This window comes from Cupressus sempervirens, chromosome 6 (genome assembly GCF_028749045.1).
Source record: "Cupressus sempervirens isolate cs-2001-9-10 chromosome 6, ASM2874904v1, whole genome shotgun sequence".
Taxonomy (NCBI): domain Eukaryota; kingdom Viridiplantae; phylum Streptophyta; class Pinopsida; order Cupressales; family Cupressaceae; genus Cupressus; species Cupressus sempervirens.
Genome location: NC_143123.1, coordinates 136,959,487 through 136,971,685, shown reverse-complemented (window position 1 = coordinate 136,971,685; position 12,199 = coordinate 136,959,487). Strand labels below are relative to the sequence as shown.

Genomic DNA, 12,199 nt, shown 5'->3' with positions numbered 1-12,199 from the left:
GCAGCAAGAATTTGATGTGCAGAAGCGGATGGAAGAACAACAGGACAGTATGGGCAAAATTATTCTTGTCAAACCTCTCCCCAACAAGAAGAACCAGATTTTCTGACTCTCTTTCACTCTCCAAAGTGGGAGTTGAGAAAAGCCCGGGTTGAGGAGGATCTTGTAAGAAGATTAGCTGCAGATCAGAAGGAGACAAGGCTCAAGCTTGCTCAAATGCAAGCTGCTGAAGCACAAGAGCCACCAAGAAGAAAATTTCCTCATTTTTTGTAGAATAACCCTCCTATTCTGCAAAATAACACACAAGAGCCAAAGCCCCACTCACAAGCAACATTCCCAAATCCATTTGAAGAAGAGCCACCCAAATGCAAGTTTGCTAGCTTCAGAAGGAGTAAGCCTCCTCAATTCCTCGCCGCAATGATCAAGAGCCTACAGCCCCTCAGATTGGTGTTGAGTTGCTGCCAAGGGTGGAGCCTGAGGACCTACTGCAAAAGGGAGTAAAGCTAGATCCAGTGTTGCAGCAGGAGGTCTCCCATGATATGACCGAGGAGGCATTGCCTTTCCTGCCCCAAGTTCAAGAGGTGTCAATTGCTGCTCGAGAACCATCACACACTCCAGAGGGAGAAACCTTGTTGCAACAGCTTGAAGCATGACAAGTACAACTTGAGGCAGAGTGTGCAAGGAGGTTAGAGGCCCAGCAACAAGAGCATGAAGCAATTCTTGCAAGGGAATTGGCCACACAAAAGGAACGGTGTGAGAGAGAACTACAAGAGAGGCTGATGAGCATGATGAGTGCTACATCAGAGGCAAAAGGGATACAACCATCCCTCCCTCCTACACCACAAGAGCCTGAATGAGTGAAGGAAGTGCAGCCCCTGGTTTGCAATGATTCACATAGGCCAGTGGAGAACATGCTACCAGCCATACCATTAGAGCTAGCCCCTACTAGCGAAGAGGATTCAAAGGTTGCAAAGCAAAACAAAGTGGCCAAGGATGATTCCTTTGACCCTGTACCATCAAGAGGATGCCCCATCAGGCATCTAGCTCTGCAACAAATCAGCAAGTTGCCCCCCGTCATGTTCATTCCAGAGCATGAGGGAGAAATCTATAAGGAAGAGCAAGCATGTTTTGCTCAGGATCAAGGCATCCCAGTACTGGAGAGCAACTTCATTGTTTTCAGCATTGGGAAGAAGGTTATCCACGTAGCAGTATGCTTGTCATGTCTGCTAATATTTTCAATTGACCACATGCATGAAAGAAGAAATCAGCTATAGCATAAAAGAAGACAGCAGTAGCAGTTAAATGCAACTTTCTCCCAGCCGTCAGATCTCAGAAAATCAACGCTTTTCGTTATCTCGCTATATAAAGATGCATGAAGGATGCTTAAAGCAAGATAGCGATGAGATAACACATGTCCTGGTGGGCCCAATTCTTATGAGATCTTCAACGCATCGTCGCAAGGGTCAAAAGACAATCCATTTCGAAGGAGTTATTTGTCGAAAGAGGACCAAAAAAATTGAATTGATACACTCCATCGAAATGAACTTCAAGACTTCTAGTTGCGAAGTTGCGAAGTGAAACAACTACAGTCAATTTCAATGCCTTCGCATCATCCAATGCAGTTAAGAGTTACTCTAGGTAAAAGCCGCGAAGTGGCGATCCCCTTTGTTTGCACTGTCGCATGGAGTCAAAGGCAAACTAGAGTTAAGGTTGCATAGTTGCGAAACGCTTTGTTCACACTTTTGCAAGGTTGGAGGATGAGTCAGTTCCTCAGGCTGCGAGGTTGTGATTCAATGTAGATGTTAACTTCAAGAGGCTTTCACAACGTTGCGTGGTTTCAGGCAAGCTTGCATTTGGCAATTGCGAAGGGGTGACAAGGACAAGATGAATGGCTTCGCACCATCGTAGGGACAAGAAAGGTTAAATCCATAACTGCGACGATGTTGCCAAGGGCTAATTTCATGTCGAGTGCATGGTCGCAACAATTAAGGGGTTAAAGTGGTAAAAGGTTGCGATGCAGCGATATGGTATAAAATGGGGACATTGCAGTTTCGCATGGTTAAACAATTAAAGAGAAAAGTCAATTGCAAAGCTGCGAAACAGTGAGCAAGCGCAGGTCAACATAAAGAAGAAAGTTGGGTGAGGTGGCGAAATGCTTCAAGGACATAGGGCCACGTGGCAAAGTTTGACAGTTGATTTCGATTGACTTGATGACATGGCTGACTTGGCGTGTCAAGAACAAAGAGAAGCAGCTCTTTAATGGCAAACAGGTCCTTGATCATTTGCAACCACTCCTTGGTGTTCCCCATGCCTAGTAAATGCAGTTTTCATCCTTCTGTCGCCTTGTTTATCTATCTACCCAATCAAAGCAGCCATGGTCGCTGTTTTTGTCTCTTCAAAACCAGATTTGCACGCAAAGATCAGATCTTCCGGCGTTGGTACATGCATCTGATCAGATCTTCTCTGATCAGTAGTTATTGCTCTCCTGCAATCTCAACTCCACCTGGTTGGAGTTTGAACTCAATATAATATCAGAGTTATGCCGAACTCTATAAAAGGCAGTTGTAAATATGTTTTAGGGGTTATCCTCTGTTCTATCATGTCTACTTGCAGTAGCCTTGTGCTTTGCAACTGTATTCCTTTCTTTCCATTAATGAAATAGTTCTCTTTTTACCTATTCTTGCCATTCATGATTTGTGCATGTATTTTGCCTTGTCTTGAATGTTTCTTTTCTAGTTTCTAAGGTTTATATGTTGTGTCTAAACTGTTGATGATTGTTGTATTGTGAAGATGTCTTTCCATTCAACATTTGATCAATTCTAAACCTACATGTAGTTCTTTGAGAGTAGAATAGAGTTAGGATTTGTGTATCTCGGCTTCTCATTGATGTGTTATGCATATAAGGGCTGAATCGCAACCGTTTCAATCTAGGTGCATCACCCCCCTTTCCCTTTCAGCAATTTACTTTCACGCGTTCCTTCTCCCTTTTCTCTCAAAGTGGTAGCGTAGGTGCATCCTGATTGTAAGGAAGTCAGCCTTCTCCGGAGACTCCATCTCACAGTTCAAGTCCCACTGCTTGGAGATTGTTTCCATGTTACATAAGGTGGCTTGAGGGTCATACCTCAAGCAAGGGTGCAGACTTTTGTGTCAACAGTTCCCAAAGACAAAAGACCCATCATTGCAATTGCAGCTGCTAAAGGATGGAAACAACATCAAATGGACGTCAAGACAGCCTTTCTAAATGGTATAATTGATGAGGGAGTTTATGTTGAACAACCTGAAGGATTCATAATTCATAATAAAGAATCTCATGTATGCAAGCTGAAAAAGGCATTGCATGGTCTTAATCAAGCCCCCCAGGCATAGTATGAACGAATTGATGGCTATCTCTTGAGTTAGGGCTTTATGAAAAATGAAGTTGACCCAAATCTCTACTTCAAAAGGTATGATGATTTTATGCTGATCTTGGTTCTTTATGTTGATGATCTCTTTATCACTAGTGAAGATAAATTAATTGCAAAATGTAAGAAAGAATTGACTTCTGAGTTTGAGATGAAAGATCTTGGCCTAATGCATTACTTTCTTGGCTTGGAAATTTGGCAAAAGCCTATTAGGATTCTTCTTAGTCAAGGGAAGTATGATGTAGATATTCGTAAGTAATTTGGTATGCTTTATTGTAAACCGGCAAACTTGAAGAAACTTCAAGAAGTTGCTGCTGGTTCAGAATTAATTGATTGCACACTATATAGGTAGCTGATTGGCTCTCTCATGTATCTTGTTAACACGAGTCATGACTTATGTTATGCAGTTAATACCTTGAGTTAGTTTATGTGTGAACCTAGAAAATTTTATTTCGTCATTGCTAAACATATTTTGAGATATGTTCAGGGAAAATTAAAGTATGGGTTGAAGTATTCAAGTTCTAATGATCTTCTTCCTCATATGTCCTCTGATTCTGATTGGGCAGGATGCATTGTAAACAGAAAGAGTACCTCAGGTTTTTGTTTCAGTTTTGGATCTGCCATGGTTTCTTGGCGCAGCAAGAAGCAAGGATGTGTAGCTCAAAGTACAGTTGAAGTTGAATTGGTCGCAACTTGTACAGAAGCTCGAAAAGGTGTGTGGCTTCGCAAACTTCTTGGCGAGTTATTTGGGGAACCTTTGGACCACACCACAATTTTTGTGATAATCAAAGCTGTATCAAGCTTTCTGTAAATCCTGCTTTTCATGACAAATCTAAGCACATAGAAATTAAATATCATCACTTGAGGGACATGGTGCTTCGAAAAGCAGTGGAGCTGCTATATATCTGTCAAATGAGCAAACTGCTGATATCTTCACCAAACCACTACCTAGGTAAAGTTCTCATATTTTAGAGACAAGCTAGGTATTGTTAAATTTGAGACATCTTCTGGAAATGAATCTCAAAAATAAAAATAATGAATTATTTATTGTTGATTATGAAGATTCAATAAAGATGTAAGGACAGCTATGATAACCCTTTCACCATGAGAATGTGAACATCATGTTGAGAGAATCCATGATGGCATTATGTTGAGAGATTCTGTGATGAGGGTTGGATGTCATGTTGAGAGAGTCCGTGACAGCATCACGTTGAGAGAATCCATGATGAAAGGCTTGCTCTGATCCTTACAAGTTTATCATGTTGAGTGATTTTGTGATTATTATTTATGAATAAAATACTTCTGTTATCATGTTGAGTGATTCCATGATTAATTAATAATGAGTTGAATTATGGCTCTTCTATCACGTTAATTGAGTCCATGATTATTTAACTTTGAGAAGATAGTCCTTCCATCATGTTGAGTGATTCCATGATCATTTATAATGAGTAAAGTGTACTATTCTGTCATGTTGAGAGAGTCCATAACTGTTTAGCTGATTTCATATTTGCTAAGAGGAAGTGTTAAATTTGATAGCTGCATATGAAATGCTAATGTCCCTGTTATAATTTGAATGAGACTGTTGATAAACGGAAGTAGTACTGTTGAACCTGTTTTAATGATGAACTAACAGCTATGTCGTTGGTTTAGAAAATTGGTTACATTAAACAGGTGTAATTCCAATCAATGTATAAGCTGACTATGTGGTGATGGCATGTGATGTAGTGTTATCTACAGGCTGTTGCTTCTAGCATGTCAATCCATGTCACCAATATGTGTAACCGACAGGAGCACTAGTGTCTTCCAGATATCATAAAATGATCGCTGGGCAGTTATTTTGGTGTGCTGGCAAACATTAGCCATGTACTATTGCTGAAGGCCATCATGGATGGTTGCGTGGTATACTTTCACGTGTCATTGCTCACACTTCATCAAGCATCGTTCATGAACAATTGCATAAACTTCATACTGTAATGGACATGCCTCCGTTCGTGTCTCCTACACGATTCTTGTTTGTCATCAAGTTTGGTCTTCCCTTCAACATCAGGAGATTTCTTCAAGTGAAAGTCTTTCTTTTGTATGGTGTGTATGCTGGAAAGATTGTATAATCATGAGCGCTGACTCTATATGCACAATTCTTGTTCATGATATTATTAAATGTGTTGTTGAGTAAATAGTTTTTTCTGATCTGGTTAGTGTCTTCACTACTGCTTGATGTATATACAGTTAGATGGAAAGCTTCTGAAGTTGAAATTTCTATCCATCCTTGGTTGCAAGGATTTTTTGAGAACTCTACATCTGCAACTCCTTGATACTTTTCAGTAATAAAATTCACAGGTTTTTGTGGCCTGGGTTGTTTCCCTCAATTGAAGAGGGTTTTTCCCAGGCTAATCTTGGTGCTCGGAGTCTTAATGTGTATTTCATTTTTCTGGTTCAAAATCTAATAGTGAGATGATATGTTCTACTTCTAACACAACGATGATTGGTTGCAAGAGTGGTAACATACAGCTCAATTTACACAGACTAGCCTGAATGTACATGTTTGAAAATTGCCGTAAAAAAAGTTGTAGTTAGATTAGAAGAGATGCATGCAAATTTTACTATCCATAACTGGGTATTCTGATTACATTGTGTTGATGGCAGGTGAATTATGGTCAATTATCCCCCCTCGAGTACATATGTTTGTTGTTTAGCTCACCCTATTTGAGGGGTCTTAGTATTAATGTGAAAAGAGACATGTTAAGCATGTTAACATGCATAGGGGATAGTAAAGGTTTCAAGTTTAACATTTATCAGTGTTTGAAAACAAAAAATGGATCTCGATACCTGATTTAACAATTAAATACACAATGGGCCTCTTGAATAAACATTTTATGATCATCTAAAAGCATTGTTCAACCTTGATTTAAAAAATGCTCATAAATTTAACAAGAAATTTAAAAAACTTACATTCAGAGTCTGAAGAACAAACAAAGCATGCCCCAGAAAATATGCATCAACACTAGTAGGTCTGCAAAGGATAAAAAAAACATTCAGGTTTAGAAAACTCATAATGTAGATAGAAAGATCATTCAAAAGTGATCTTATTAATATTCCATCCAAACTTGAGAACATTTGTTGGATTCCTGTTCCCTCAAAGAAAACAATTAATAAAATTCTTTGTGCTCACTTATTTTCTAAGAAGAACTTTTGATCGCCTAACTTTGTTGAAAGTGACTCATAAGCTGCACCTGCATTTCTGTATAGCTGTTGAAGTAGTCAACTGATAAGTTGAGGCATAGTTATTTGAAAGCAAAAGTGTAAAATACAAGACATGAATAATAATCATTAATTGAGAGGTGGCCTCATAGTGGCACACCTTCACGACCAAAGGATATTTTTATGACCAACAAAGATAACAAAAAAGAAAGGGAGAGAAAAGAAATGATCAAGAACATTGTCTAGGTAAAAAAAACTTTACCCTGCAATAAACTCAATATACTATCACACTACAACAATAGTACTCTATTGTGGTGCCCAAAACAGGTCATAAAAATGTTCAAGTGACACGCAATTCATACCTCTGCCTCTTTTTCTTGACAATTGCTGGAATTTATCCCAAGACGCTGCATTGTGGCTCTCTTTTGTTTCCAATAGATAATCTTACCGATTGGCCAGGGGAGATCGGAAAAATAAATCTCATTTGCAACATTCTCATTATAATTAACCCAGAGCTCATATAGAGTTGCATCAGCAAGCCATGAACTGATCAATACCTTGGATGCCAACAAATCTGGAAAGCTGTATGTAGGAATTTCAGAATCCAAATCAACAATGTTCTCTTTTTTAAGAAATTCAAAAATTCCACCAGCTTCACTGTTGAATCCTGCATAACTGCCAAATTCGACCAGTGGTAGATCCTCTGTAATCAGAAATAGGAACAACTTAACATCAGGACACGAGGAATGTATTTACATCCAAATCATCTATACACTGTGTGTGTTGTGTGTGTGTGTATGCGGGAGCATGCACGTGCATCCCCATAACCAATGACAACTGAGCTTTGTCTAGATTTATACTGAATTTGCTTGACAGTAACTTGTTCCAAACTCAATTTAAGAGATACCACTTACACACACAAAAAGAGCCCCTATCACCACAAGCATATGAGATAAAAATAATACCCTGGGTACATGAGAGTAAGTACTAACGATTATCAAGGCCACAAATCCAAGCATAAAATGATTATGGCATTGCCTTTCAACTATGGCACCTGAATCTGAACCTCTTGGGTACCGTCATAGTTAGTAAACCTGCCTCTTAGAAAACAGGCGTTCCATGTGCCATTTCTAGCTGATGACAAATGTCTGACCAAATCAGCAGAAAACGCAACACTAAAGCATATTGTGAGTAAAATTTTCAAAATATGTCCATGATTATTTTGCCTTCTGACTGGTCATCTTGTGCTCTCCGCAGCAGTATAATTATGATCAATTGGTCTGTGCTTGGGCTGTTCCAGAGATTTTTTTGCCTAAAAATTTATATTCCAACCAAATAATGTTGTCTGAAGCCAACGTAAAGCATAAGGGAGATGGGCTGGTTGTTTTTGTGCAACCAATGTTTGTTGTGCATTGGCTCTCTCAGACGAACCAGGACATGAAACATTTCCGTTCTCCTGGAAAGTTCGACGATTTTAAAATTTAATAATTCATAAATATCTACAAAAAAAAACTAAAATTATGCATATCCCCAAATTTTTGGAATATCGTTTCCATTCTTTTCCTAAATTAAATGTCCGATAACATAGATTGACCATATAGCCTAGGGTTGTCATGTAATCAAAGCTTCAAGTCTTCAACATTACGAACACTTTCTGATGAATGCCACATTTTCTAACAGCAAAAGAGTGAGAAAGGAAAAGATAGGTAAAGTCTTGATCATTCCAATTCACAAGCCATTCAAAATTAGTAAAGGTAACCATTGTTTAATGCTATTCAGACTGTTTCTCTCGGCACATTAAACAGAAGGGTTTTAAGTCTTCAAGAAGACATTTAAATATTGACATTCTATGTCATTCTGTATATTCATCTTAACGTCACTAAAATTATTTATGAGCCTGCACTAAATACTAACCCATTGAGGCCAAATTCTTATTATCAAGGTATCGAGCACCCAATATAATAAAGCGCAACACCGCCCATGGCAGGACAGATTTAATGATATTTCAAATTTACAGTAAAGGAAATTGATAAGATGAATGGAGTAGGAAAGGTATTTGCCTGAGTCCGGACTCTTGACATCATAGTAAGTAGTGAAGGAGATGTTGGCAAGTCTGAGGTAGATGTAAGCAGGAAGGCAGATTGGGCATGCAGTGGGCAACCCATAAACTGATTTTCTCACATATAGTACTAATTCATCTCTGTCTCTGCCTGGCTGTTCCTGCTCTTGCTTCTCCATTCTTTCTTTCTCTTCTGTAATTAAGAAAATTAAGAATTCCTGAGCACGACCGCTACGCTAACAGATATTTTATATACAGCCTATTGACTGGTTTCAATATCTAATTCGCAGCTCCTTTCCTGGGCTTCTATCTAGTCTCCCAGGTCCTTTTGCAAAAGAGAAAACTAGCCTATGCTCACCACGGGAAAACTTTAGTGTACATTTTCTATCTAAATATGTAAAAAGAGTTGGAATATTTTTTGGGTTGAGAGAATGATACGAGGATTATTTCAAATTCTATTCTAATGTTAAAATATTGTGAGTTTCAATACATTGAATATTAGTTTCTGCATATGATTACTATCGCATTCTTCTCATGTATAATATAATTAATTCAAATAATAGTATTTAAGTGTTTTTTTAAGTATATATGTTTTCTTATAGTTCATAAATTTACTTATATTTTAAAATCTTTAAAAAAGTCAATTATCTACTTTGTTAATAGTTGTTGGAAAAGGGGTAAGAAAAAAATTCAAATTTATTAGCAAAAAATTAGTAGAAAATATAAGTCATTGTTTTTCATGACGTTCAAAGTCATCGTCTCTCTCTTGACTTGCTCTAGACACATCTAAGGATCTACAATATCATTGATAAACACAAGGGTTCCCACAACATGAGATTCAATAGGAAAAATGTTAAGACTAAAGACCCTTTTTTATTCCTTAAAAAGACTTCCCATCAAAATAAGTAAAATCACCAAAACTTTGAAAGTAACATATAAATGTTAAAGAGGAGATATCTTTTGTAGATTTGGTGCCAAAAAAAAGTGCTCTCAAATGCCTACAAGAAATTCCACTTTTCCCAATGAAAAATCAACTCTATGCCAAGTGATCTAATTCATAAAATATGAATAATATCAAATCTCTAAGCACTTGAATGGAAGATTAGATACAAATTTGTGAGTTCTTGTCCAAAATTGAAAACTTCTCATAAAAGAATGTAAAATGAAGAACTCCTAGTCATATGATAAATATGATAAATGTGTGTGACAATAAGACAAGTAAGTGAACTTATAAAGCATCTTTACTTGCTAAATTAGCATAATTAGTTTGATGGTAAATACCAATCTATGCATTGGACATCCAAAAAAATTAAGTACTCCTAGAAGTCTATGAAAAATTGTCTCAATCATGTATCCACTCAATAAGCCTAGCTTCTCTTTTCTACTAAAAATTTGATCCGGTCTCCTGATATTAAACAAACTGATTTCCTTTCTTGAATCTACCCACTTTGCAAAAGCCATCTACAATTGTATTGTGGGTAGAAATGAAAGTAGAAAAATGTATTATGCTAGGTATACACTACAATAGAAAATGCGTGAGAAGCTTTCAAGAAAATTTAATTGTCATGGGTCACACCAGAATCCAAAAGTTGTGTCAACATCATCCATCATTGTCCTAAATGGGACCTAATTAACATCGATCAACTACCCCAACATATACGTATGCAAACTTAGGAAAAGCGCATGCATTGTTTCATGTAATTTCTCAAACAAATGTTATCTTATGGAGTGGAATGATCACATGATATGAAGTATATACAAGCATAGACAAGTCACATAGTAATATTAGCATAGAAATGTTTAATACAATACTTTCCCCCTATTTTTAATTGAATACATTGTATGGGATCTTAGTTGTTTTTGCTTAAATGTTTATTATTTTTTCTACATATTGCTACTATGTTATTAGTTTTACCCTAAAAATCCTCAAGATTATATGCATTGCTTAATATGGACAAGAAATATTTTGATTCATTGTAGTTGGGTTAATTAATGGAGTTAAAGAATGGTCAACCTTTTCTTTTTTAATAGGCTTGTTGGAAATATTTTTGTAAGTTGACAAATAATTTACCAAAAATGATTATTGTGGAAGTAAAAAGGCATCATCGAACTTTACATTCACTGCAAAAAAAGGACATTACCAAATTAAGTTAGAATCAATGGGTGAATGCACTGATCTGTGTTACCCTTGCGGCCAACTTTGTCAATCCAAGTGAAAATATTCTGGCCAAATTGTCATGGTGCTGACTAGGTACCATGGGGCATGCACATGTATAGGGGGGTTCTGACCATAATGCTTTCAGTCAGGTTGGATCCGGTTGGATCAATTCCGACCGAAACCCTTAAACACTATATAAGTCAAAAAAGAGCCATATGCAACTCACTTGAAAGAAAGGAGTGCTTGGATTGTGGAACGGCTAGGGGGCTACAGGAGCATTTCAACTAGATCAGGTACGTCAACATATTTTTTTAATGTTTTAATGTGTTTTATGTTTTATAAAAAAATTTAGTAATATAATAGTTATGTAATGTTTTGTTTAATATTGTACTATTTTAAATAGCTAAATAAATTTATTTATTTTATACATATATGTTTTTAAGTAGTGTATTAATTTTTACAAAAATATGTGTAATATTTTGTTTTATTTTGTCATATATGTCTAAAACTTTGTGTAATATTAGAGAAATTAGAAAATATTTAAAATTTTGCTAAACTATAGAAAATATTAGTAAAATTATATAAATTTTAAAATATTATTTGATTATTAGTAGAAGAACATGAAAAAATTTGTTCATTGTTATATTTTTTAGAAAAAAATATTAGAAAATATAAAGAAATTTACTGTGTTAATGTTATAAAAATTTAGAAAAAATGTACTTGAAGTATTAGAAAAAATGAAAAAAATGTAGAAAACACTAGAAAACTTTATAGCGAAGTAAAACCCTAACATTGAACCAAATGAAGTTGATAACTGAAATCCTCACATTGAACCAAATTAGACTCTTTTAATTGAACCTTATTAAACTCTAATTGAAACCCTATCATTGAACCTAATAAATTTAGCTAACTGAAACCTAACATTTAACCTAATTAAACCCTAACTTTGAACCTAATGAAACTCTAACTAAAACTCTCACATTTAACCAATTTAGACTCTAACTCTTACATTGAACCTAAAACCCTAACATTGTTCACCTAATGAAACTCTAATTGAAAGACTCTCTCTCTCTCTCTCTCTCTCTCTCTCTCTCTCTCTCTCTCTCTCTCTCTCTCTCTCTCTCTCTCTCTCTCTCTCTCTCTCTCTCTCTCTCTCATTGAACCTAATAAATTATAGCTAACTAAAACCTAACATTTAACCTAATTAAACCCAAATTTTTTACCTAACGATCAACATTACAAGGGTTTAACCCTTATGATAGTATGAGTTTGGAGACATTTTTCGGTGCTCTCTCCCATACTGTCAGTGGTGCTAGGTGGAGAGAGATAGATGATATGGTCTTAGTAAAGAGTGCAAAGAGAATGCTCACATATTACTAACCATTT

At 36.5% G+C, this 12,199-nt stretch overlaps 1 protein-coding gene across 2 annotated transcripts in view; it reads right to left on the bottom strand.

Annotated features, from left to right (window-relative positions):
* The window catches only part of LOC149551599 (metaxin-like protein), a 77,357-nt gene extending 68,329 nt beyond the window's left edge, over positions 1 to 9,028 (bottom strand). The window contains exons 1-4 of one of the 2 annotated variants that reach the window (XM_089787112.1): positions 8,657 to 9,028; positions 6,959 to 7,299; positions 6,568 to 6,644; positions 6,348 to 6,408 (exon numbers count right to left, since the gene is read on the bottom strand). In XM_089787112.1, the coding sequence (XP_089643238.1) occupies positions 6,348 to 6,408; positions 6,568 to 6,644; positions 6,959 to 7,299; positions 8,657 to 8,834 (657 nt within the window). In that variant the 5' untranslated portion in view covers positions 8,835 to 9,028. The remainder of the gene's footprint in view (positions 1 to 6,347; positions 6,409 to 6,567; positions 6,645 to 6,958; positions 7,300 to 8,656) is intronic. The other variant, XM_089787111.1, reaches the window with a different exon arrangement.
* Positions 9,029 to 12,199: the final 3,171 nt, after the last annotated feature.